Here is a 25198-nt window from a genome sequence, read left to right as displayed (position 1 = left end):
TAATGCTTCCAGAAACCAATGTTGTGCTTTTGCACTTATGTTTTAATATAAACTCAAACTTTTTAACAGAATAAATTTTTCAAAGCTTATGTTTTGCTCAAATAATGATCTGATATTTTCACACACAACTTTGCTGTAGTATGCATCTGGGAAGTAAAGAAGTGGTGAATTTTCAAACATGGATTAGAATAATAATTTAGCTTGCTTGCTCAAATATGAAAATATTGGTCAGAAATTCTTTGAGTGAGATTACTCTGGGGAATGATGATATGGGATTTTGTTCACAGAGCTGCCCCTGCAGTGGTTGTTCACAGTAGTCGAGTATTCTGCTCGTTATTTGGCAAGCACTTGTTAATGTATATGAAAATGCCTTCTGTTCGGTATCTGAACTCAGAATCCGTTAACTGTATTTATAAAATTAAACTTAATATAATGACAGTACTGTGTTGTTAACCCTGGGGGAAAATGTTTGTTTACAGAAAACATACAGCGTAGGTGTTCTAATTTAGGATTTCCGTGCAGACTGTCTTAATCTGATCTACAAGACAGGACTGTGTCAAAACTGAAGCAGTAGAAATTCTGATGTCTTTGTCCCATCAGTCTTTGCTTAGTTTCTGAGCTATACGTTTATAGTGATGGCTTGCCAGCTACAGTTCTATAGAGATGTTTTCTCGTAGGAGTGTGCCTGCTGGGTAGCCTTCTCTCAGTCACTGACTTAGTTCGTAATTTCAGTGGTATAGCAGATATGTAAAGTCTGAATGTCATAGCACTACTTGTCCTGGCTAATAATTAAAAAGAGGCTGATTTCAAGTTACTGATTTTAGGTTTTGATTGTATTCTGAACTTCTCAAAAGCAACTAGATATTAAAAGTGTGAGTGCTTTTTAGTGGGAATTATTAGAGTGAAAATGTAGTTAATTAAAATGTCTGGGCTGTATGGAACGTAGCTTGTTAGAAAGCTATTGCTTGAAAAGCAAATACATTAAGCATCTTCTTAGAGTTTTAAGGATGCAGAAGATACTTAGTTCTCATTACCCAATTTGAGAGGGTGCTCAGATATCTGAATTCATCAGTGTTTACAAGGAAGTCACAGAATAAACTTGCAACCTTCTGCCATGGCTTAGAATGATTCTTACTACATGGAGGAAATGGTTCCAGTGTTGGTGTTTTGAGAGTGAAACTAGTGAAGGAATAAAAATTAACAGCTATCCAAGTAAGTCTACTTTGAAAAAGAATAAAAAAAAAAAAGAAATCAACAGGTTGTGAGGGACTTCTGGAGCTCATTGAGTAGGCTCTGGTATATGCAGAAAAATGTTTCAACAGCTCTGCTCTGTACTTGCCATTAGCAAAGCACTGAAAAAACCAACAGCCACTTGGGAATTTTGTACAGGCTTTTGTACAAAATTTTGTACGATTAAAAAAAAACACACATAGTAGTGCAGTCTGGATAGATGGCAAAATAAAAGTTCAAGATGGTAATAGAAGCGAAGCCAAAGAACAGCTTTTGTTATGTGATCTATGCTGATCTATATATACATTTCAGTCTCACTTCGTATTAATAGAAAAAATAGAGAGTATGTTAAGTACACACTTTTGTCTTTCTTTAAAATCTAATCAATGATTATTTGGCTAGTCTAGAAGTAAATGCAAAGTTACCTGAAATCTACTTACCAGTCCCCTGAGATTCCTGTTCTGAAAGAGAAATCCATTGTTGTTCAATAGCGATAAAATCAGAAAAGAAGGGATGCGGTTTGACACTGTCGTCTGGTGTGGTTCTGGAAGGGACAAAGTATAGAATGTAAGTGCAAGCTAAAGCTACCTGGTGGCTTTTCTGTTGTGTTAGATCAGACTGGTGCACAGGTAAACCCATGATTTTGTGGATTCATTTTTATTCAAAGTATGTCTAGGCTACTAGATCCAGATCTGGCCAGATCTAACTCTGCCCTTAAAGCTATTCTTTGCATGACTCAGTTTGTGTGGATATTATTTGACAGTGAAGTTCACTGCTACTAGTAAGTTACAGTTTACTATATCCACAAAAAGATACAACTTAACACTGCATGTACTCAGCTCTTCTCTAGGAGCTTCATTATTTAATAAAATGTGTAAGTTCTTCCTGATTTGATGCTGCTTTCCTGCTCTTGGTACTTCACATGGTACTTTGCTATTCCTCTGTTTGCTTTGCTTACATTCTCCATGATATTAGTGTTTTTAAATGTTCAAATGCTATGTTTCTTGTTCAGTGTTCATCATGCCTCTTAACAGAATTTGTAACTGGTACTGCAAGAAGAGGTATTAGTAGAAAACAATGTCATTTTTAAGTTTTTAAACAGAATTTTTTATGTTGGAGTTGGGAAATTTGCTTCAGGAGGACTGTGTTTTATTCACTTCTCCTGATTCAAAATTTTTCTTTCTGATGGTGCCTCAATTCAGGGGCAAAAATGGGGTACTGCTTAACGGTACGTGGAAGAAATTCCAAGATACTGATGAGACTTTTTCCACTTGTGTGCTGCCTGATTTGGGGGAGATCAGATTACAATGGCAGCTCATCTGCTTTTCTTTGGTGACATATCCACCAGGTCAGGATTTAACTGGTACCTTAAATGCAGTAGTTAGTTCCACTAGTGAGTGCCACCCAATATCCAGCAGTTAAGTCTATTCTTCCCAAAACTGTGTGCTAAAAGAGCTAAGACCAGTAACTGGATGTTATTTGTCCATATACTTTGTGCACTGTCAGCTAAAAAAACCAACTAAATTACTTCTCTTGAGCATTTCTAATTAGTAATCAGAGATATATTTAGAAATGCTGCTCAGGGACTTTCCAGTCCACTACTGCATCACGTAGAAACAAACAGAAGTCGTATTTACGTATCTATGCACTGAATAGCTTCAGTTGTTTTTTCCTCTGGTATGGACATGCACACAAAGTCAGCAAAGACTGTAGTTGGGAAGTAATGTAATGCAATTTGTAATGCCATAAGGGAGATAAAAATCTACAATTTTGACACATTAAACTCTCTAGTAATTTTTTTTTGTTTGTCTAGAGCATTCTTCTAATGGCCTTCTACTTTTTTTTCAGTATTTCAAAGGAACATTAGGATTACAACCAGGAGATTCAGCCCTGTTCATCAATGGACTACTTATTGATTTAGACACTCAGGACATATTTAGGTAGGAATGTTTTCTTTTTCAGAATAATTGTGTCTTGTTTAGAAGCTTTCATCCTGCTTGTGCATGGATGGTAGAGTCACTTAGTTTTGAACCTTCTTCACAAAGTCTATATCTAGACTAAGTTTAATTTTTAAGTACTGGAAAAAAGCAAATAATGGTTCCTTCTCTTAGGCAAGTGCATTTCTAACAAAAAAGCTGATGTGCAAACTGGAATACCCTAGAATTTCGGAATAGGAAGTCACCTTTGTACCATTCTTTTGATCTGCGCTGTAACTAGCAAGATTTTGGCCTCCAAGACTGTCAACGTACAGATTTTATTCTGAAGATTACAGTAGACTGATTCTCAAAGGATGAATCACTGTAAATTTTTCATCTGAAAATGCCCTACATCTTTGTCAAGATATATTTCAATAATGAGGAATGGAAATTACTTACGTATTTCATGCTTTAGTTACCTTGATTTAATGTAGTCTTCCCTAGAAATATAATGTAATTGTATAGGTTTAAGTTACCTCAAGAAGTTTCTTAGGACAGTTAGAAATAGGTGATAAATAAGAAGTAATGTGCAGACATAGCAGACTTCTTTATACCTTTCATCTATTAACACTTACATATAGCAGCAAGTTATTTGCTGTGTCTTGAAAATTCAACATTTCTTCTTTTCTTTCCAGCTTGATTGATGTGCTACGCAATGAAGCCCGCGTCATGGAAGGCCTGCACAGCTTAGGAATTGAGGGTCTTTCCTTGCACAATGTTCTGAAGTTGAACATCCAGCCATCAGATTCTGACTATGCAGTAGACATCAGAAGCCCTGCTATTTCAGTGCGTGTGGTTTTATATAAGAAACACCTTATTTGCTGTTGGACAGTGTATTCTTAAGCTGTCAGGGGAACTGTTGCTCTTATCTCACAATCAGCTCTGAAACCTCACTGAAGAAAAAAGTAAGGTTATGAATACAATGAAGTCTTTTGAAAAAGCTTAATTTTTATTCCTACAGCTGTCAATATAGCATCTGGTTTTAAAATATTTTACAGTCTCTGACTCGAGCAGGAGGACTGTCAGTCATTTAAATGCCTTTATTTTTTCGTAGTGGATCAATAATCTTGAAGTTGACAGTCGGTACAATTCCTGGCCTTCCAATGTGCAAGAACTGCTGCGTCCCACATTTCCAGGCGTGATCAGACAAATTAGAAAAAACTTCCATAATTTTGTAAGTAGTAATCTGACTAGAAATAAAATGTGCATTTAGTTTTTTCAACAGAAGGGACACTACCTTTTGCAACTTACCTACATATAGGCAAGATTCCATGTCACTTAAATATCTTGAGATAGGATGCTTTACTAAAAGGTTTTGTTCTACTCGTGCTATTAAGTTATGGCTGAGATTCAGAGATTACTGAGCATCACTCTCTGCCAAAAATCAATGGAAAAAATTATTATCTGATGAATGAGAATTTGGTGCATTTCAACTTGGTGATAATACCTGAAGTTGGTTAATGAAATCCCTCAAATTTGTTAATTAGTATCTTCTTAACAGAGTTAAGACCAACTGCAGTTGTTTCAGTTAGAAAGCATTCTTGCACCAAGACTTCAAAAAGTGATCACCAGCCCTCAGCTTAATCCTCGGTGTCCTTGTACTCTCTAGGTAAACTACCTAAAGTTAGATCTAATAAGGAGTTTGTAAATTCCTACTGTAACTCTTGTCATGTGGCAGGGTGGCCCTATAGAAAAAAGGACTCCTCTGATTAGTGGCAAACGGGGACTTGAGCCACCTCAAGCTGCGGGAGCATTAACGTGTTATCTTTCTCTCTGGAGTTCAGTACTTTTAACATTGAAATTATTAAATGAAAAGGCGACACTTGGCATGAGGCCCTAAATTTATTCCGTATGCCCCAGTTCTGTCTAGGTTTGGGCTTGCTTTGAGAATGTCCTCACAGAATTGGCTCTCCAGGGGGCTGAGCAGAGCAACTCTTTGTTCCTCAATGCCGACAAATGCCTGTTCCCCTTGCACATCTTAAAGGGTGGATTTATGTACACACAGAGGCAGAAGCCTAGATGCTAGGGGGTACTGAGGTAAAGATGAAGTGCATCAGGAGTCTGGTCTCTTGTGGTTAAAGGAGTGATTTAAACAGGGTATTTTACATAATGGACTAGAAGACTTTAGAAGGAACTATTATTTAGTGGGCCTCATCTCCCTGTCAGTGTATAAAATAGGACTGATGATAATTCTGTACTGAGATGTGAATGAAGCTTTCTCTAATCAAAACCCTGTATCTTGACTTCCTAAGGGAACAGAAACTTTTCACTTGCAATTTATGTGCAGGTGCTGATAGTAGATCCTACTCATGAGACCACAGCAGAATTACTGAACGTGGCAGAGATGTTCTTCAGTAACCACATCCCATTGAGGTAACTGCTGTGTTTTAAGGGCAGTTTTTTTATATCAGTTTTACTATTTGCAACTGTACAATTCTCATTGCTAACACATTGTGGAAATGTTAGCTATCTTATATTGGTGGTTGGGAAGGGCATTTACTAAATACTGTTTCTTATTTAAATTTTTTTTTAATATAACTTTCGCTACTAGCAAAACAGAGTTCAGCTTCTTTAACAGTCCAAAATAAACTTAAAAGCAAGTACTTTGGATGAAAGAAAGATGAAAAGCAAGATTCTGATGGATTCACCATTAGAGATTATATGTCCTAAGTTTGATTCCTGGTTGCTCTGCTCAGAATCTTATCAGTCTATTCTGGAAAAATCCTTTGTTTAAGATGATGATCATAGGTGATAGTTGTATGAAGAGTTGATTATTTATCAATATAATAGATACATGATCTGGGGATTTGTTTGATTGCAGGATAGGACTAGTCTTTGTGGTTAATGACTCGGAGGATGTTGATGGACTTCAGGATCCTGGTGTTGCCCTCCTTAGGGCATACAATTATGTGGCACAAGAAGTGGACAATAATTATGCTTTCCAGACTGTCATGTCTGTAAGTATTAATTTAAAAGGGAAATTAATGTTTTAATATTTTCCAGGTAAGATTGTTAATGTGCTAATACGTAGATAATGGAAGAAATTTTTCTTTGCCTCAGTATTCAGAATATCTCCAAATACTAGTACCATGCAATACATGTTTCTTTGTAAAGTGCATCTGGCCTAATAACAAGTGAGACTTGTGGCACTTGACACTTCTGCATGTTTTTCTGATCCTGCCTCATTGTTCTTTCTGCGAATGTATCCGTTCATTATTATAATTTGTTTTGAACAGTTCCTGCTGCATACCTTTGCCACATAAAAGGTTATTATAGGTACTAGCAAATGCATTTTCACTTGTGGTTTGACACTGTTGTACAAATCTACAAGCTGGGGCATACTGTAACATTAAACTGCTGGTGACCTGAGGATAATGACCTTTGTTCTCTTTTTTCGTACATATTTGTAAGTCAAAGTAAAATCTTGTGCCCTCAGGAGGGAAGCAGCTACCTACTTTGCATGTGAGGTCTGTTGTATTGTTTATAAGCATGTCTTGAGTTCCAAAGGGAAGGGTAGCTCTTCTGTTATGCTATACTTGAGTGTTTTTTCCCCTAAGCACTACTTTTCCCCCACAAGTATCTTTTCTAATTAAAGATGCAAGTTATTCTTTAAAGAAATACATGGTACTTACTGCCTTCCAATCTCACTGGCATGAGAAAGGGAGGGAAAGGAGCTTTTCAGTTGCAGCTGTAAACTTGTATTTGTATCCCCTGTTCAGATATACAACAAAGTAAAAACAGGAGATCAGCTGAAAGTGGAGCATGTGGTTAGTGTTTTTGAGAAGCAGTATCCTTATGTGGAAGTCAGCAGCATTCTGGGAATTGATTCTGCCTATGATCAAAACAGAAAGGTAAGAATTCATTAAATTGAGCTTTTTTCACTTTTTTGCCTCAACACCATTTTGAAAATATAGTTATGTACAATTTCTTGATCCAGTTCTCTTACTAACCAGGTAACTATTTTGTTATCACATGGGGTGACTTTTAGTAATACTTTAATAAGTATGTATGTTCAGCACAAAGCTTTATATAATAGACATAATATATATTGTAATATATATTTTTAAAAATATATACAGATAGTACTTGAACCAAGATAACTTTCTTGTGACTTGTAAGTCATGCTTTCATTCTGGTATGGAGACTTTAGTAGAATTTACAATTCCTTGGAAAAAAATCAAGGTGATGGAATGGTTCGTAAGAAAACCAAGGGGCTTAATGTCTGGGAGGGATTGATACAGGTTTTCTTTATCGGTATTTGAATACTGTGTGAGATAAAGTGAAGATCATTTCAAAATGCCTTTCCTATAGCAACGCATTCAACAATCTTCTTCAAATTATTGATTTTATTTTTAAGGTTGATACTTTTCTGTATGGAGAAAACTGGGAGAGCAAATCAGTATTGGATCACTTATATGTGAGATGAAGCAGATTTTATTTGGGGTTCTATAGGGAGATGGTTATATGTTATTGTTGAATATTGTAAAAGAAAGGATGAAAATACTGTCTCTGTAACCCTGATGACACTGCCTACATCTGTAAATGTAGGGAGTGCCATCAGGACTAGATAAAGTGGCTTGTACACACACATGTTTTCCATCTTCCCATGTAGGAAAGGGAAAAGTATTTTGAAGGAAATCAAACCAGTAAAAGTAAGACAGACATTTTTTGCATGGCAGGAGAGGCCTTTTCAGTTTACATACCACACACCAAATCAAACCCAAACAAAACAAAAGCAACAACCCCCTCCTCCCAAGAAACTCCTAACACATGCAAAGTACCATCCTCCAGGAGGCTTCAGAGGCCATTCCAGAGGCCTTGCTGCAACTGGTGTACTGGACACCATTCAGCACAACCACGTCTTAAAACATTGCAAAGCCTTCGGATAAGGAAGGAAGCCTCTGGAAAGAGCTTATCTCCATATAAACAACACAAATTAAAACAAATCTGAGCTCTCTTTCATGTGATCTGAGATTCATGATATTTGTGTCCTTGAAAGGTCTTGAAAGCCCTTGACAGGAACCTCAAAAAGTACTAGAACCTGATTAACTTCTGTCCATAACAGAGTATCAGTAATGGTGGTGCATTTTGCAGTGGCTACATGAAATGGGGGAATTTGTCTTGACATAATAACCCCTTCCTCGACAAGTAAATGTTTTTTTCACGAGAAACGTTCTTAAAAAACAAAAAGAAAAAACCTCAGCCCTGTCTTGCGTTACAGCTATCACTGCTCACATTGCATTTGCTACCATATGTAAAGTCAGATTTCCTGTTGTGCACTTTTTGCCATTACCAGAAAGTGCTCACTTGAATAAATTTATTTACAGTATGAACTTAATGGAATGTTTTGTACTTCTGTATTATGAAGTAACTTTTTTTTTTTTGCTTTGAAACTCTGAAAGGCAAGGATGTCTTGTGCATGTAAGATACAGAAAGTGTCCTATGTATTGTGTAAAATTAATATGAACCCTTGTGGTAATGGGCTGACATGGTAAAGCTACTTCTTTCCCTGCATTTAGGCAGCAAGAGGTTACTATGAGCAAACGGGTGTAGGTCCTCTCCCTGTTGTACTGTTCAATGGGATGCCTTTCCAAAAAGATCAGCTGGATCCTGATGACCTAGAAACCGTGACAATGCACAAAATCCTGGAAACCACAAGCATCTTCCAGCGAGCTGTGTACCTGGTAGGTGCTGAGTTCAGCTGTGACTTTACAGAGAAACAAGATTTGGAAAAACTGACTCAAAAGTCCCTTAATATGTAATATGCAAGACAACTTGCATTATTTCTTGGTTTGGTTTTTGTTGTTGTTTGGTGTTTTTTTTTTTTTTTTAAGTTACCTAAGGCAAATCTACTTCTTTCCTTCAGGGTGAATTATCTAATGACCAAGATGTGGTTGAGTATATCATGAACCAGCCTAATGTTGTTCCAAGAATTAACTCAAGAATCTTAACATCTGACAGAGAGTACCTAGATCTGACAGGAATGAGTAAGGCATGCTTTTAATTGTATTAAACCTGAAGTATCTGAGTCAAAGACACTTGCTGTCCCAACAGAAAGCTCTAGTAGCAAAGTATTAACAGCACCCCAAGTGACGTTCCAGTCCTGTTTCTGGGGGAGGTGTTACATACAATAGCAACATTAATGTCTACAGATTTTTCAAAACAGGAATTTGTTTTGATTTTATACAAACCTTTATCAGAATATGACTCATGAGGTTGAGAAAATAGCAATGGTAGTAAAAGCCAAGAACAGTCATATACGGTATAAAGCAACAGCTTGTTTCTTATTCCTAACCTTATTTTGAGCAGAGATTGACAGTCATTTCTGGAATTACTTAAGATTTACCAGAGCTTTTCATGGCTAAATGTATTAACACCCAGTGCAGTGACTCTGCAGTATAATGACAGTATTGCAAAAATACTTGCACAACTGCCTTTGAGTTGCTTGAAAAATAGTAACACAGTGGGATTTAAAATTTATATTATTTGCATAAATTAACTTAAACTAAGTGAGACTTGAACAATTCTTTCAGCTGACTTCTGCATATCAAATATGCAATATAGCTATTAATGTAACTTATGAGATGAACATAATTTATGAGGCAAAGAAAAATATTCCTCAGCTTATATATTAACAGTGGAAACATGACATAAAAAACAGTCATGAGGAACAAAATAGGATATCTTCTTAATGTTCTGGTAATAGCAGTGATTTTTCTTTTATTTTACATAGAACAGTTGCTTTGGCATCTAATACTTTTTCTGTTCGTTCCTCAGATAACTTTTACGTGGATGACTTTGCTCGATTTACCACATTGGATTCCAAAGATAAGACAGCTGCTGTTGCAAACAGCATGACCTACTTAACAAAGAAAGGTAACATCTGCAGTGGATTATGAACCCAAATCTAATCTTGTGTGTGTTTCCAGGCATATATACAGTACTTTACACACGCATTGAGCCTTGTTCAGGCCTGTGGGTAATGGCACAATCTAAGTGTTAAAAAGAAAGGTTGTTTTTTTATAAGGAATGACATCTACGCGGAACAAGAATGTTCCCCTCTTTAAACCTAGCCTTCAGTAAATAATGAAGTCCCACCCAACCTGCTTTTGCTATATTGCAAATGACCACCAGAAATGCAGCAGTGTAAGCTCTGATCCTGCAGTGACACTGACTGGAAAAATACAAAAGGGGTTCTAGCTCTGTGTTTCATAATTTAAAATTACCAAAAGTTACATGGATTCAGAAGAAAATTGTTATTGCCCATTATATAAGACGATGCCTAACATGGGCTGTGCTGTTTTTATTGATCCAGTGCATGTACTGCTTTTTCAGTGATAGTACTGTTTTATTACAGTTATACATAAAGCCTCCCATTAGTGTTAGAACTCAGCTGTACTTCTCAATTTAAGAAACACGTGCACAAACATAATACAGAGCTTAATTGGGCCTTTCCTATATCCATTTCAGTTAGGTATCATAAATAAGTTGCTGTCATTTGAACCAATTCCTCTTGTTCCTGTCTCTTGTCTTTACTAGACTCTCACAAGTTTCCCCTGTACTATCTCCAGCCCTTGCCACCTGCACACACTGCCTTAAATGTTCCCATTGCTCCTTCTGTCTTGTATTTGTCCTTGGTTCGTGTTCAGTCTCTTAGATCTGAACAAGTTTCTTGTTTTCCCTTTGTAAAGTATTAATTAAACCTACACCTCTGCATGCTCATTTGAAAGCGTGCATTAATTTGCAATCCCATGGCTTCACAGATTTGGACCACTGCCTCTTCTGTCACTTAAGATATTTAGTAACTAGTATCTGATTACAGTGCTGCTGTAGCACATTTGTTTTCTAAAATAATAGGAAAGCTATAGGTGTTGCTGTCTCAGCAACAGTACTGAAATAACACTGTCATGCCTGTTTTTTAAAGAGCAAAGCTAACAGAAACAGTTAACATCCAAGTCGTAATGGTATGGCAGGTTTTGCAAATTGTCTTAAAAAATGATGCCTTTACAGTGTGGTATGAAACTAGTAATATGTAGTATAATTAGCGCTGCAGCATGAAAACAAAGCATCAGTCTACTTGAGGGGAAGAAAAAGTCAAAAAGTAATAAAATTATCACAAACTTATTGCTTGTTGGGCTTGAACTTCGGTTATTCAGTTATGCCCAGTGCAGTCCTGCAGTTTCTCGAGACACTATTACTATAATAATAGTAGTCTACATACTATAGTATATTTACTATAATAATAGTATATAATAGATCGCTATAAAATTATTAATGTCTCTCTCCTTTCCCCCTTTCCTTTCTGCTTTCTGAACAGGAATGTCTTCCAAGGAGATCTATGGTAACTCATGCTTTAGCACTTTATATGTTCTTGTTCTGGGAATTTTCTGGTTCCTTTATAACACTGGCTTTAGAACCAGCAGGAAATGAAGAAGGCTGTTTAAATGCATGTTTGCTTCAGCACTTTTTTCTCTATACCGCACTGATTTTGTGAACTAACAGCTTCAATATGAATAAGTGGTATGTCTGTACCCTAGGTGGAATCTGGAAGTTATTTATAAGTTCCTTTATAATTTCTGAATTAAAAAGGCAGCAAACAAACAAAAAATCCAGCTTAGAAACAGTGATGCATGCTGTCCCATGTGGGTTTTCTGAATGAGGTAAATGAAACCTAATATAATACCAACATTATCATTCTTGTCTTGCCAGACTTCACAGCTTAGCTTCATCTGCATCTTCCCCATATAATTCTACTTTTTTTGAAACCTTTGCATGTGCATCATATTTCTCCTCCAAATGAGGAAAATCTGAAGCTTTCCTTGTCTTCACCCTCAAATTTCTCCCTCTTTTTTTAATTGCAGATGATTCTTTTGTTAGACCAGTTACTTTTTGGATTGTTGGTGATTTTGATAAACCTTCAGGGAGGCAATTGTTGTATGATGCAATTAAACATCAGGTAGGTAATGTTTATTTGAACGGGTTAGCAGTGCTGATAAAGTAGTAGGTAGGGGCTTGAAAACCACAAGTTGTGCTTCTTACTGTTGTACGACTGGGGGAGATCGATTCTCCCTGCAGGGTCTCATTTCCAGACTCATCTTATTTGTAGGGGTTGGAGTGTTCCTGACCTTTTTGTACTAGGACAGAATCCCCTCTTGGCACTATGCTAATACAATAAAGGAAAGATGTTATTTTAAGCCCGTGGTTCTAAATTGAAGATGTCTGTGTTTTGGTTTGGAGATGAACATGAGGACTGCTTGCTCTCATTTGTTCTAGGAAGATAACTGAATCATAAAAATAGATAGCTTACTTCTAAGTCACTGTTTCGACAGACCTCTGAGCAGTGGCCATGGTCCTGTATCTCTGATGTAGCACAGGATCATCTAAAAGATTCCTGTCACACCGGTGCCTATACATAAACTAAATACTTGATGTTAAATGAGTTCATTCATCTTTTTAACCTTTTGCTGTTATTTACCTCATTTGGAATCTGGTTTTCTGGCTAAGAAATACAAAGCTTTTGCTATAGAGTTTGTTATAATAGACTTATTATTCTCATTTAAAACACACCTGAAATGTAAAACTTTCCTAATGCGTGTTTCATTAAACACAGAAATCCAGCAATAATGTTCGAATTAGCATGATTAATAATCCTAGTGAAGATCCAAATAGCCAGAATACACTAGTCGCTAAAGCCATATGGGCAGCTCTACAGACACAAACGTCAAATAATGCCAAGAACTTCATCACCAAAATGGCAAAAGAAGAAGTTGCAAAGGCGCTAGAGGCAGGAGCCGACATCTTGGAATTTGCTGTTGGGGTAAGCATGTTTGTTGGTATTTACAAAGGTAGAGTACTTCGCTTGTTCTTCATTAATTTTTTAGTGTAATATGTTCGTATGCAAAAGATGCAGTAACACCTGTTGGTTTTGGTGTTGGTTTTGGTTTTTGCTCTGAAAGGTAAACTTGCCTAAATATAACAGTCTCTCCAAAAATAAAGTAAATCCTCATACATGGCAAAGCTACATAACTTTGGAAAGTCAAAAGGAATGCAGATTCAAGCATCTATTTAAGTGAGTCAGTTGTTTCTTGGAGGGTTAAAAGAGAACTATAATATCTTTAAAAAGCTGAGAAAATTACAATTACATTTCTCAAAGTAGGTTTAAAAAAGTTAGTCAAGTATCACTTCAGAACAGAAGAATGGAACCATTGGTCTAAGTAGCAAGAATTACTAGGGCTGTGGCCCTTCACATCAATGTTTGAAGGTGACAGGCAAGAACTAGATTTAAGACCACAAAGAAAAGGGACCTGGGGATAAATTTTAGCAAGACAAAGATATTCTTGAATGGAAACAAAAAAGGTGCATTTTTAAAAAGTGTGCAGAGGTGTACTGTTCTTGCCATTTCGATGTCAAGTATTTTTTTTTTTTCAGGGTATGGATATCAATATTTTCAAAGAAGCCTTTGAATCTCCCAAGGTGGATTTTATTCTGTCCCATGCTATTTATTGCAGAGACGTTCTAAAGCTGAAGAAGGGGCAGAGGGCTGTGATCAGCAACGGAAGGGTGAGATCAATCCGCAGACCGTAAAAGAGACATTCCACATGTGGAAAAGAAGCAGCCCTTTAGCAACAGAGTCTGGGGATCAGAGACAAGAGTCTCAGCCTTTTTTAGGTCTCACCAGTCTTTTGGACTGCTTCCAGTTTGATTTATTCAGACCTGCAGTGACCTTTTCTTTGTACTGTGTGCAGTTAGTTGTTGGTTTTGTACAAATTCAGATCCCCCAATAACAGAGTTGCTTTCATGTTGGCAGTTAATTGAGTCCAGGGGTGGAAAGGGATGAAACATTGGCATGATTGTGGTGCTTCAGTTCATTGGGCAAAATGCTGCTGTATCTGGCCCCGATTAAGGTGCCTTGGTCTCTTCCACCAGCTTACAGTAGCCACTCAGATTGGACAAACTATGTTACAATAGTATTTCACTGCAAATATGTACCCAATGAAACCAGCTGTGTACAGCATTCAGTTTTATTTTGTCATCTCTGTGGTAGTTAGGGGAAAAAAAAACCAAGTTCCAGTGCCTACAGTACACTTTAATGGGTTAAAAATTTTGAGCAATGAGTTGCAGTATTCTATTACCAAAATAGCAAGAATTCTCTAGGTAGCTTTTATGCTTCTGAAGGCTAGAGGTGTGAGATTTGCTGGAGTTTTGCTGGACTACTGGAATTGGCCTGGTATTCTGTTGCCCCTTGAAGATATAGCATTGCATGTGTAATTTAATATTCCTGATTTTTGCAAACCAAGTACACAGTGAAAATTTCAAATGTTTATTTTATCCTTAGTCTGAGACTCTTGGCTCTAAATAGAATCATCTTAAACTCTGTTGCCATTGACACTAATATAAGCCAAAACAGTTGATACCCACTAAGACTGGGCAGGAATATTTATTTTATACATCTTTAAATTATTTCAGTGTGGCCTTACCTGATAATGCTGATTCTGCTTTCTTTGTAGATTATTGGCCCATTAGAAGATGGTGAGATGTTCAATCAAGATGATTTCCATCTCCTTGAGAACATCATACTAAAGACATCAGGACAGAAAATCAAGTCTCAGATTCAGGAGCTGGGATTTGAAGAAGATCTGTAAGTAAACATGAAGAGGCTTACAAAAAAGTGTCGGTACTCTTGTACTTTCTGCAGCCTGGAGATAGCTTTATCAAGTACACTCTGAATAGGTGCTACAAATAAACGTGCACACATTCATAAGGTCAAGGCTCAGCTGTTCAGAGGGGCAAGTGAGAAAGGGAAAAAGATGTAAAATATCTTTTTTGGGTTTGAGTGCTTTAGTGACTTTTTTGTACTTCACGGTCTGCTGGAGGTATGGAGCTGCATCTGTATCCCCCAGGTTCAGAGGCAGTTCTGAGAGCACTGGCAACCCCTACGATGGTACTGTGCTCAGAATCCATCATTCTTGATTCGTTATCTATAACTAGTAGCAACCTGCCGTGACTGGTCTGTTACTTCATAACAGAAGTTGGAGGAGTTGTGTTGGCTGGAGCCTCACTGACAAGCAGTAAGAACCTGGGAAAGTGCCCAAGTCTGTAGGAATTTACTATAGAACTGTTGGAGTGAACATGGAACAGTAAATGTATTGGTACTCGCTGAGATCACAGCAGCATGGGCTGCAACAGCCTGCTGTGTTGTCTGGAGAGTTCACAAAGTGGTTTCTTGGATCGGGGGGGTCAGGGAAGACTGAAAAAATAAAGAATGAAGGTGGTGATGCATTCTACAGAAGCTGGCTGAAGTCATTGCTGTGTTGAGCTGGTTGACCCCTAGAATGTCAGCTGTTCTGTATTTGTTACAGAGTTTGGTACCCTCAATAATAAGGCTGCAACCTGTTTAAATTAATGGCAGATTGACCCTTAAATATGTTTAATTTTTTAGAGCTTCTGTAAAAAAGGTAGTAAAAGTGTTGGTTTGTATATTTGAATTCAGTCTGCCTTCTCTTTTGCTTCTAACTGGCAAAAATGTGTTAAGTACACACATTTTCTGAGTATCTGTAAACTTTTTTTTTTTTCCAGTGCAAGTGACTTGGTAATGAAAGTGGATGCTCTTCTTTCTGCTCAACCAAAAGGAGAGGCAAGGATTGAGTATCATTTTTTTGAAGAACGATACAGGTACAGGATTGCTGGTATTTGCTAAGCAATATGCTTTTCCTTGTCTTATAATGTTCCCATGGTTTTAAGTTGCATTTAACTTAAAAAAAAAAGAAAAAAAAAAAATCAAAGTAGCAATAGGGAAGTCCCCAACAGTTTTCAGGGCACAGTGAGATACAAGAAATAAATTTTGTCTACCTACCTCTATCCACGTATACATGTATTTTGTTCTCTGTCTAGTTTCAGAAGGCACATAGCATTTAGAAAGTAATTTGACTTCAGAATGAGATTGATTCTGTTTTTCCTATGTTTATCTGTACGTTTGATACTTTGCAATTGTTTTTTCTTCTGTTTAGTGCAGTTAAACTGAGACCAAAAGAGGGGGAGACGTATTTTGATGTTGTGGCTATTGTTGATCCTGTCACCAGAGATGCTCAAAGACTTGCTCCGTTACTTTTGGTATGTATACAGTGTTGTAAAGCAATTTCAAAAAGCTGTCTCAGTTCTGTAATTTTGGAATGTTTGTCTTCCTGCTTGACCGGGTGGTGACCAGCAGTCTTCTAACAATGCATCTGAGTTGCACAATACATTTATTAGTGGAAAAACTAATTTCACTGTACTACACACTAAGAAGATCCCACTTAGATACTGTCTAGATAGCTTTTAGTTTCACCATTTTAACAGTTTAGTTTGCAGTGACCCTTTCTTGAGGAAGAAAGTCTCTGCATCCCCAAAAAGCATAGCTGCAATGTGAGGGAGCAGCTAACCATTCTTAAAACTACAACTTAAAAGGTGGGTGTGGTAAAACAAATAATGAGAAGGGATGATTGAGCAGGTAACATACCTTCTTGAGGTCTTGTCTAGAAAAACAGTGGTCAACTTTCCTAGTTAACATTTTAAGGGATGTCTTTCTCGTTACTTTAGGTTTTGAACCAATTGATAAATATGAACCTAAGAGTGTTTATGAACTGCCAGTCCAGACTTTCTGACATGCCACTGAAAAGGTAAGCGATACCATGCCGGGGTTAAAGAGAGAGAGACAGAAAAACCTGTTGGAATGTCCAAGCACAGAAACATGGTCAAATATCCTCCAGAAGTCTCAGTAACTGCTTTGAGCTTGCTTATATAATAGCATGATTTCCCACAGAGACTCTGCGAATTTGTGGATAGCATGAGGCAATTCTGCTGCTTTACAAGTTAGGTGCATCTTTATTTATGCAAGTTAAATAACTTACTAATCTTACTGGTTGAGTCTTGCACATTCTGGTTGGTCCTTAATTCTGACCTGTTCTAAGGTCAACACAACCTGTGTTGCTTTGGACAAAGCGTTCTGTATGCAAGAGGGGAAAAAAGAAATTGCATCAGGCTTCTTGGAGACATTGGATGTCTGGGAAAGCCAATCCTGTCAGCAAGTTCAGTGAGAGTGAAATATTTGCAAAATTTGGCAGAAAGATGTCCTAACATTTTATTTCTGAAATTTCAGCTTTTATCGCTATGTTTTGGAGCCGGAGATTTCTTTCACAGCAGATAACAACTTTGCTCCAGGACCAATTGCCAAGTTTTTGGATATGCCCCAGTCTCCACTGTTCACTTTGAACCTAAATACTCCCGAGAGCTGGATGGTGGAATCTGTCAGAACCCCATATGACCTTGATAATATTTACTTAGAGGAGGTAAGAGAAATCAATGTGTTCCTATTACAGCATTTAAATGGTGTTGTTTTCCAGGGCGTATTTTTAGAAAGGGAAAGAAATGTAGAATTTTAAAATGCTAATAAACATAGAACTGCGGTTATTAACACTTTGCAGACCCCTAAGTGTTTTCTAGGAGGGATGCAGGTATACCTAGACAGCAAGATTGCTGTGCTCAATTACTCATGGATGCCTGAACCACAGGTTGAAAAATACTGTAGGCTTGAAGCAGATCCTACAGATGCTTTGAGTGCGGTATATGTAGCATTTCCGAGTGTCTTGAGCTAAAAACAAACTCTTTGTTGGTCATTAAATAACTTTTTCAATTTATTAGTTGAAAAAAAGTCTTTCAGATTAGAGCTTCCAACAGCTAATGTCACAACTAAGAATAAGATTGCTATCTTTTAAACATCTTTTTAGACATTTTGGTGTAAGATCTGAGTCCTGTTCCTATAAGTAAATTCTACTTGCTTTCCCTTGCTGTGAGAAGCCACCAAGCTGCTTTTAGCTGCCTGTTCATTTTCACAGCTTTTGATACTGGCAAGCACTCTTGTGGCCCACAAAAGGATATGCAGTATCAATAAAACAGTAAAAGCAGCGCAGCAGAGATCCACTCAACTGCAGTGGGTTTAGGAGCTGACTGCTGCTAGAACATGCCTTCAATCAGACTATTATAATATTGATCTAGGCAGTGCTGCCCCACATACATAGGGATAAAACAAGGAGGAAAGAAAAATCCAAGGGGCTAGCGTTTAGTAGAAAAAGGATACTAACCATGAAAGAATATCTATGGACAAATTGATGATTCTCATTAATCTTTAATGGGATGGATAATTCAGTGCTAATTATTAACCTCTTGCTATTAGCAGTTAACTTTAATAGTTTTCAGAAGATCTACAAGCAGTGGCCTGCTAAGTGGTTACAAAATGCACTACACTAACATGTTATGATGTGCACTAAAAACACATATCAAAAGTTAGAAAATCCATGTGTGATGCAAAGTAGAAATTTTGTATTTCATGGTGCAGTGTTAAATAATAGAAGTTAAATGAGGCAGTCACATAGTCTTTTCCCTTGAAATAAGCTGTTATTTAGTTGGCCTTGAAGATCTGCAAATTTATATTAAACCCAGTAATTTTCTATGTGTAATCCAGAATATGCAAAAGATGCCAGACTGACAGCTCTAGAGGTTGAAGTCCTCTATCTATCTGCAGAATGGGTATGGCATGGGCAGTGGCAGGACAAGCTTCCCCACCAATATTCCTCAACCGTGACATGGAGGAACCACCTTTAGAGGTGAGGGTGAAATTCAGGCTCCAAAACCAGCCAGCCTTGGGCCTCATCTGCCAAGACAGGCCACAGCAGCCCCGGCTGTGTGGGTGACTCCTGCGTAGGGAAACCCATCCGCTGCATGTGTAACAAGATTGTCAAACTCTTTACAAATAGGCCTTCTGGAAAGCAACAGTCTGTGCACCCTCGTGGTCATTGCAAACGCGGGTTAGTTTGTCACTGAACATTATATTAGACTCCTCTCGCTTCTGCATTTCTCTGATACTGTTTGGGAATATGGTGCAGTATAGTGGTAAAGTCTGATATTGCTAATCCTGTACTAGTTATTCAGAAATCCAGGAAATTGGGTGTTTGTTGGTTTTGTTTGGTTTGGGGTTTTTTTTTCTTTTCATCTCTTAGCCTAATTGTAAAGCCATAAATGAACCACCAAATGGCTGACACAACTACACATTTCTAACCGCCAGTTCCTGTGCCCCCCCTTAGGTTAACTGAAAGTTCAAGAGAGGGGGATTAAATGCTTCAGGCATTCAAAGTACCATCCTGAGCCTCCAAATAAACAGTAGCTTTCCTTTTGCAAGTTCACAATTTCCAGTTGCTAATATGCAGTCTGTTGGTGCTATAGCAATTAAACTGTCATTTTGGATGTGCAATGAGAGAAGATGCTTTGTGAGATTAGACTAATTTTGTTTATGTAGTGTCCTCAGGCTACATCTGAATTTAGCCTGGTAGGGACTACCAGGTTTTTTGGGTTGTTTTGGTTTTTTTTTATTTTCTTGGCACTTTTGTTCAGTGTAGTACCCTAGCACACTGTAAGAGTAATGCAGAGCAAAACAAAATGTTTATTTCAGATCATAAATATTAGATGAGACTAGCTTTAGACAAATCTAGATTCAAAAGTTCTGGAGCCCACCATATACTTTTTATGAGGTGCCAGACCAATCACTTACTTTACTACATTCTCCAATTAATGTTAAAAAAAAATAGTTGTAAAATAGAGCAACAGTCCTTCCCTTTTCTTATCCTAGCATTTTACCAGTTGAGATTCCAATCTTTTTAGTCTGGGATGCTCTTATCAATATGTGCGTGAAGTTCGTCACTTGAAGGAGCCGAGCTCTTTGAGGCTTTCTAGGTATTTGTTTAATAAAATTACTCTGGTAAAATGAAGTGAGTGTTATTTAATTACTATGACTATTTTAAAGAGTAACTGGGTCACTAAAAATTTGCACTTTAGAGCTACTGTTGACTTCAGCAGTATCTTCTCCTCACAGGTGGATAATGTTGTAGCTGCAGAATATGAATTGGAATATCTGCTTCTGGAAGGACACTGCTACGATATTACTACTGGACAGCCACCTCGGGGACTCCAGTTTACACTTGGAACTTCAACCAATCCTGTCATTGTTGATACCATTGTTATGGCCAACTTGGTAAGCATTCAGTTGAAACTGGTAACAAATTACCGATCCTACAATCAGCACAATCACTTGCATAAAACACTGATTATTTTCAAGTATGTGGGTTATGGATATGTGGTTATTACTTACACCCCACCATTGCTTGCAAGTATATCAGAACCACATAATTCCTAACATTGCTGTCTAAAAGCCTGCAGTGTACTTATTTGTCTCTTACCTTTTTCAAGATGTCCTCCTTTCCCTTCAGCTTGCTGAGAAGGGTCTTCTGGAATATCTTAAAATGACACCAATATTCTTAAGCAGCCTCTTTCCAGGGAAGGTTGGACAGCTCTGTTTTTTCTAGACAGGGTCCTCCTTACACCATCCATTCTGGTACTGTGAGCCTCAGGTGGACAGTTGTCTTCTTTTGAGATCCATCTCTTCAGGAGATCTATGGAACAAATGCAGAGAGTCATTTTTTTGGAATAATCAGCATTCTGGAAGACAAAGGAAGTGTGAAAGAACAGGAATTGCTTGATTTAGTTGAGAAAAGGTGACAGAAATCCAAGCATATGATTGTTTCCTGCCTTTTTAAGGTAGCTGTATAAGGGATCAGTCTGGTTTTGGTGTCCACACTGGGCAAGGAGAGAGGTAATGGGCTGAAGTGATGGCAAGGGTAGTTAGCCACTGGAGTATTTTCTTGATATGTAGTGTTAGTGAAAAACTGGAATGCATTGCCTATTGTGGTTTTTGGAATCTTTAAACGTGTTAAAGAAAAAGCAAGGAAACATGTTCACCGATGCTAAGCATTTATTTTAAAATTCTTACACTCATTTTCTATTTCTCTACACCTTCTCTTATCCAAAGTATATCCTATAATGACATAATATTTCTTGTAGAAAGGAAGATGACCCTTATCTTATGTGTGATCACATTGTGTATGTGTATGCTAGTGAGTAAAGCTTAATACCTTGGAGGTGTCTTTTTTATTCTAAGTAGTTAAACCAATGTGTATGTAATACAGTATACAATGCTGTATCTGGGAATCCTCTTCCTCAGCTCAGTGTCTATACTGTGTAGGGGTATGAAAAGACCACGTACATGCCCTGTGCTTTTTGAATTTTTTATTTTTTTTTTTAAAGCAGACTGGTTCACATATGGAATTGCCTGCATTTAAGGTCACAGAACAAAACAGGACGGGTCACTAAAGCATCACTACAAATGCTTATATCTCTATAGGTGTAATAATCTAAATCACAGAAGAAAATACTCAGATCTGGAACCTGAAACTTCAAACAGGATTTGTAGACAATATTTGAGTTTTACATATAAATTATGTTACTGTTTCCTGCTGTAGGTGAAATACCAACCTGTAAAGCTTCAAAATTAATTTAGATTTTGTTTTGTAGGCAAACGTTTGGTGTACTGCTGTGTAGTTACCAACTAGTGTTTTGAAATGCAAAAAACCAACATTGGAATTGCACTGTTGCCATCAGGACACTCTGAAGACTTTCTCTCTTCTAACAAATAATGCTAGACCTTTTCATACTCCTGTCTCTTATGGAAAAAATTATTCTGAATGGAACTTCAGGGGTTCTTCTCCTGTTCTCTGGGTTTTAAGGCCTTAAGGTTATGTTAATCAGCTGGCTTACAAATAACTGTTTTCAAATATAAAACAGTGGGTCAAAATACATGGGTTAAAACCTTGTTTTTCTACATTTGCGTTTTCTGGAAACTGACAAATATTCCTTTCACTTTACAGGGTTACTTCCAGTTAAAAGCCAATCCTGGTGCATGGACTCTGAGACTGAGAAAGGGCAGGTCAGAGGACATCTACAGAATCTACAGGTAGGACAGTATAAGAAATACCTTATAATCTTTTCCTTGTGAAACATTTGAACTAGGAAGGCATTGTAATATGTGAATTTAACAGTTCCCTTGCCAAAGTGTAGTGAACTGAACAGCAAATTACATTTCCTACTATACATAAGTTATGGGATATGAAATAAAATTATTTAAAAAACCCAGTATGTTCAAATATATATAATTGTTCCTTTGTTGCATGTCTCAAACCTGTTTTACACTGCTAAGACTTAATACCTGTAATATTGTAGAAAAATGTGTAGAAGAAAAAGAACATATTTCTGCTTTGTAGTGAAGGTCAGTACTTTACTGTATTTTCAGCCATGATGGCACAGACTCCCCACCTGAAGCTAGTGAAGTTATTGTTGTTCTCAACAACTTCAAGAGCAAAATTATTAAAGTGAAGGTGAGTTTAAAAACTAGAGTTGCTCTTAAAAAGACTGTTTGACCAATAGTAGGGAAGAAACTTTGATTAAGGCCTGATGGTCCCTTCCTACAAGCATACAGTTTGCACAAAGTTCACATCACAGTATCTATAATGGAGAGAATTATCTGTAGAGTTGGTTTTTTTGACACAGGAGGGAATGACGTGTAACAGCTATTGCCTTTGTATACATGAGAAACAATTATGCTCCTGTTTTACTGACTCAGTTGTGCTTATGACTTCAGAAAAAAAGCCAGTTTTGTATGTCTAGTAGTAAACATTCAGCATATCCATTGAGCCAATATTTTATCTGTTACAGATAAATTTTACTCATCTGGCAATACTTTTTCTATCAATCTGATACAGATAGGTGAGAATACATTTAAAAAAAAAGTAAATTAGTAATCTACTGTCTCTTAGGGTTGCCCATCATATAACGACACAGCTGAAAAGTTTCAGGAGGACAACTGATAGACAAGTGATGGTTGTAACACATCCATTTCACACTTCCTCATACGTTTAACTTGTGCTAGAGTAGTTCTGGGATGTTCTCCTGATTCTCTGTCTTGCCTGTGTATCTTCTTTGGAGTCTCAGTGGCCAATTTTACCTCTTAGAAACAGGAAGTGGTGGAAGTGTTGTGTTGAGGTGGTTTTTTTGGGGGGGTGGTTTCCTTGGGGGTTTTTCTTTGCCAGTCTCCATCATCAAGGATGGTCACTAAACACCTCTTAGCAAAGAATTTTCACTATCTATCTAGACTAGTATGCCTCTGGTGTCTGGAAACAGCTTTGGAATCTGTTCTGAAAATGTCAGTTCACTACTGGGCTGTTTCTCCAGTCAGCTTGGGTTACCTGTCAGCTCACTGGGCATAGTTAAAATGGATACAAACAGAGCCAGTGTCAAAATAATACTCTATAGCTGTTTGCCCAATATGCGGTTCCACTCACTAACGCAATGTTATGCTTTACAGGTTCAGAAAAAACTAGATATGATGAATGAAGATCTACTAAGTGATGGTACTAGTGAGAATGAATCTGGATTTTGGGAATCTCTCAAATGGTAAAACTAATACAATAATAATCTTCAAGTCTTTTGAAACGGGAAGACTATTTGATGATACAGTTAGGTCTGTGATACTCCATAGTGATCTACTAAGACTGCTTGAATTTAGGGCTATCTTTCATAGGACCCCTCTGTTTCTAGAGAACTGGGCTACTCCTTTATGCGTGGTTACCTTCCCTCACCCCTACAGCTGCTTGGGAGCCTGAAAACATTGTTAATTTCCAGGAGCTGCATCTCTGCCAGCAACCTTTCAACTGAATAGGTGTTCATATATAAGCTATTGGGTCTACCACATCTGTGTCTGCAGCACTCTGCCTTGTGGAGGATCCCCTGACCAGCGTGGGGGAGATGACACCAAACCCCACAGTTGTACTATTTTAAACCATCACTGTAGCAATTTATTCTTTCCTATATATCTGGGCCTTACAATCTTGTATAAACACATTTGTCCTTTCAGGGGATTCACAGGAGGACAAAAGAATGAAGATGTCAAACAGGACAAAGACGATGTACTAAATATATTCTCTGTGGCTTCAGGACACCTATATGAAAGATTCCTGCGGTTAGTTCAGAAATTATTATCTGGGGGTCTCAAATGGTAATGTGCCTAGCTTTCCAGAAGGAAGAAGGTTAGAATTTGCAAGAATATTAAAAAAAACCAAACCACCTTTTTCAGCAGCTGAGAAGTCCTCTAGATTTGGCATCTACTGTATTATAGGAACTTTTGTCTGCATAATATTCATATGTTCAAAGTAGACTTAGTTTAATAGATGGTATGTTGCTGTCCTAAATTGTCTCACTACAATGTAACCAAATACAAATGTATCCTTAAGAAGTTACAGAATAAGTCATAGTTGCTTTGTAAAAGAATCTGAACTTCTGTTCTGAAAGGACTGTGAAAGCCAAGAGGTTGTTTGTTCTCTGACTGGTTAAAATACATGTAGATTTTTGGGGGTTTGGTAATTTTGTAGATAAAATTAAGCAATTGCCAACAGGCTGAAGCTCCTCACTTTTTCTTCGTGCATGAAGATCAGTTACCTGACACATAATGGCAGTTAGTCTAATAATGTAAAACAGCAACTTCTAATCTGTTACACAGCCGATCTCTAGTGGGTGGCAGTTATTTTGTCAAGTTGTAAATGCTGTATTTTTTTTTTCTTTGGATAGCATAATGATGTTGTCTGTGCTGAAACATACTAAGACACCTTTAAAGTTTTGGTTTCTGAAGAACTACTTATCACCTACCTTCAAGGTTTGTTACTAATTAGAAATTTATTCTGTGGTGGGGAAATTTATTTTTTTCAATAAGATTGCAACCTGGGCATCATACTATTGTGTAAACATATGTTCAGTTACCTGTCCGTATACCTTCTATTTTGACAAAGCATCAAGTTTGTATAGGCTGGTGGTTCCGCCTAGAAAGCTTTGAGAAATTAACAGGTAGGTTGACAGCGGACTCAAGCTGAAGGTAAATATTTAGGAGAACAGCACATATGAGGAAAATAATACTTGAAAGAATCTGAACTATCTTTTTTTTACTTGCACGATAAAAGTATAGTTTTTAAGATGAAATTCAGGGCTATAAACTTACATCTAATACATAAAGCTTGAAAGATTGT

The 25198-nt window shown here is 37.3% G+C and overlaps 1 protein-coding gene across 1 annotated transcript in view; it reads left to right on the top strand.

Annotated features, from left to right (window-relative positions):
* Positions 1-25198, top strand: part of UGGT1 (UDP-glucose glycoprotein glucosyltransferase 1) — a 40118-nt gene that overhangs the window by 9561 nt on the left and 5359 nt on the right. The window contains exons 11-34 of the mRNA XM_010078631.1: positions 3079-3170; positions 3842-3992; positions 4261-4380; positions 5494-5579; positions 6028-6163; positions 6926-7057; positions 8726-8890; positions 9073-9193; positions 9984-10082; positions 11524-11547; positions 12068-12162; positions 12817-13023; positions 13635-13766; positions 14714-14844; positions 15783-15878; positions 16214-16316; positions 16782-16861; positions 17341-17530; positions 20107-20265; positions 21995-22080; positions 22417-22501; positions 23488-23576; positions 24037-24141; positions 24747-24831. Coding sequence (XP_010076933.1) covers positions 3079-3170; positions 3842-3992; positions 4261-4380; positions 5494-5579; positions 6028-6163; positions 6926-7057; positions 8726-8890; positions 9073-9193; positions 9984-10082; positions 11524-11547; positions 12068-12162; positions 12817-13023; positions 13635-13766; positions 14714-14844; positions 15783-15878; positions 16214-16316; positions 16782-16861; positions 17341-17530; positions 20107-20265; positions 21995-22080; positions 22417-22501; positions 23488-23576; positions 24037-24141; positions 24747-24831 — 2769 coding nt within the window. The remainder of the gene's footprint in view (positions 1-3078; positions 3171-3841; positions 3993-4260; positions 4381-5493; positions 5580-6027; positions 6164-6925; positions 7058-8725; positions 8891-9072; positions 9194-9983; positions 10083-11523; positions 11548-12067; positions 12163-12816; positions 13024-13634; positions 13767-14713; positions 14845-15782; positions 15879-16213; positions 16317-16781; positions 16862-17340; positions 17531-20106; positions 20266-21994; positions 22081-22416; positions 22502-23487; positions 23577-24036; positions 24142-24746; positions 24832-25198) is intronic.

The sequence above is a fragment of the Pterocles gutturalis genome, unplaced genomic scaffold, assembly GCF_000699245.1.
Source record: "Pterocles gutturalis isolate BGI_N339 unplaced genomic scaffold, ASM69924v1 scaffold9893, whole genome shotgun sequence".
NCBI lineage: Eukaryota > Metazoa > Chordata > Aves > Pterocliformes > Pteroclidae > Pterocles > Pterocles gutturalis.
Note: the sequence above shows the minus strand (reverse complement) of the source record. Positions and strands in the feature narration are given on the sequence as shown.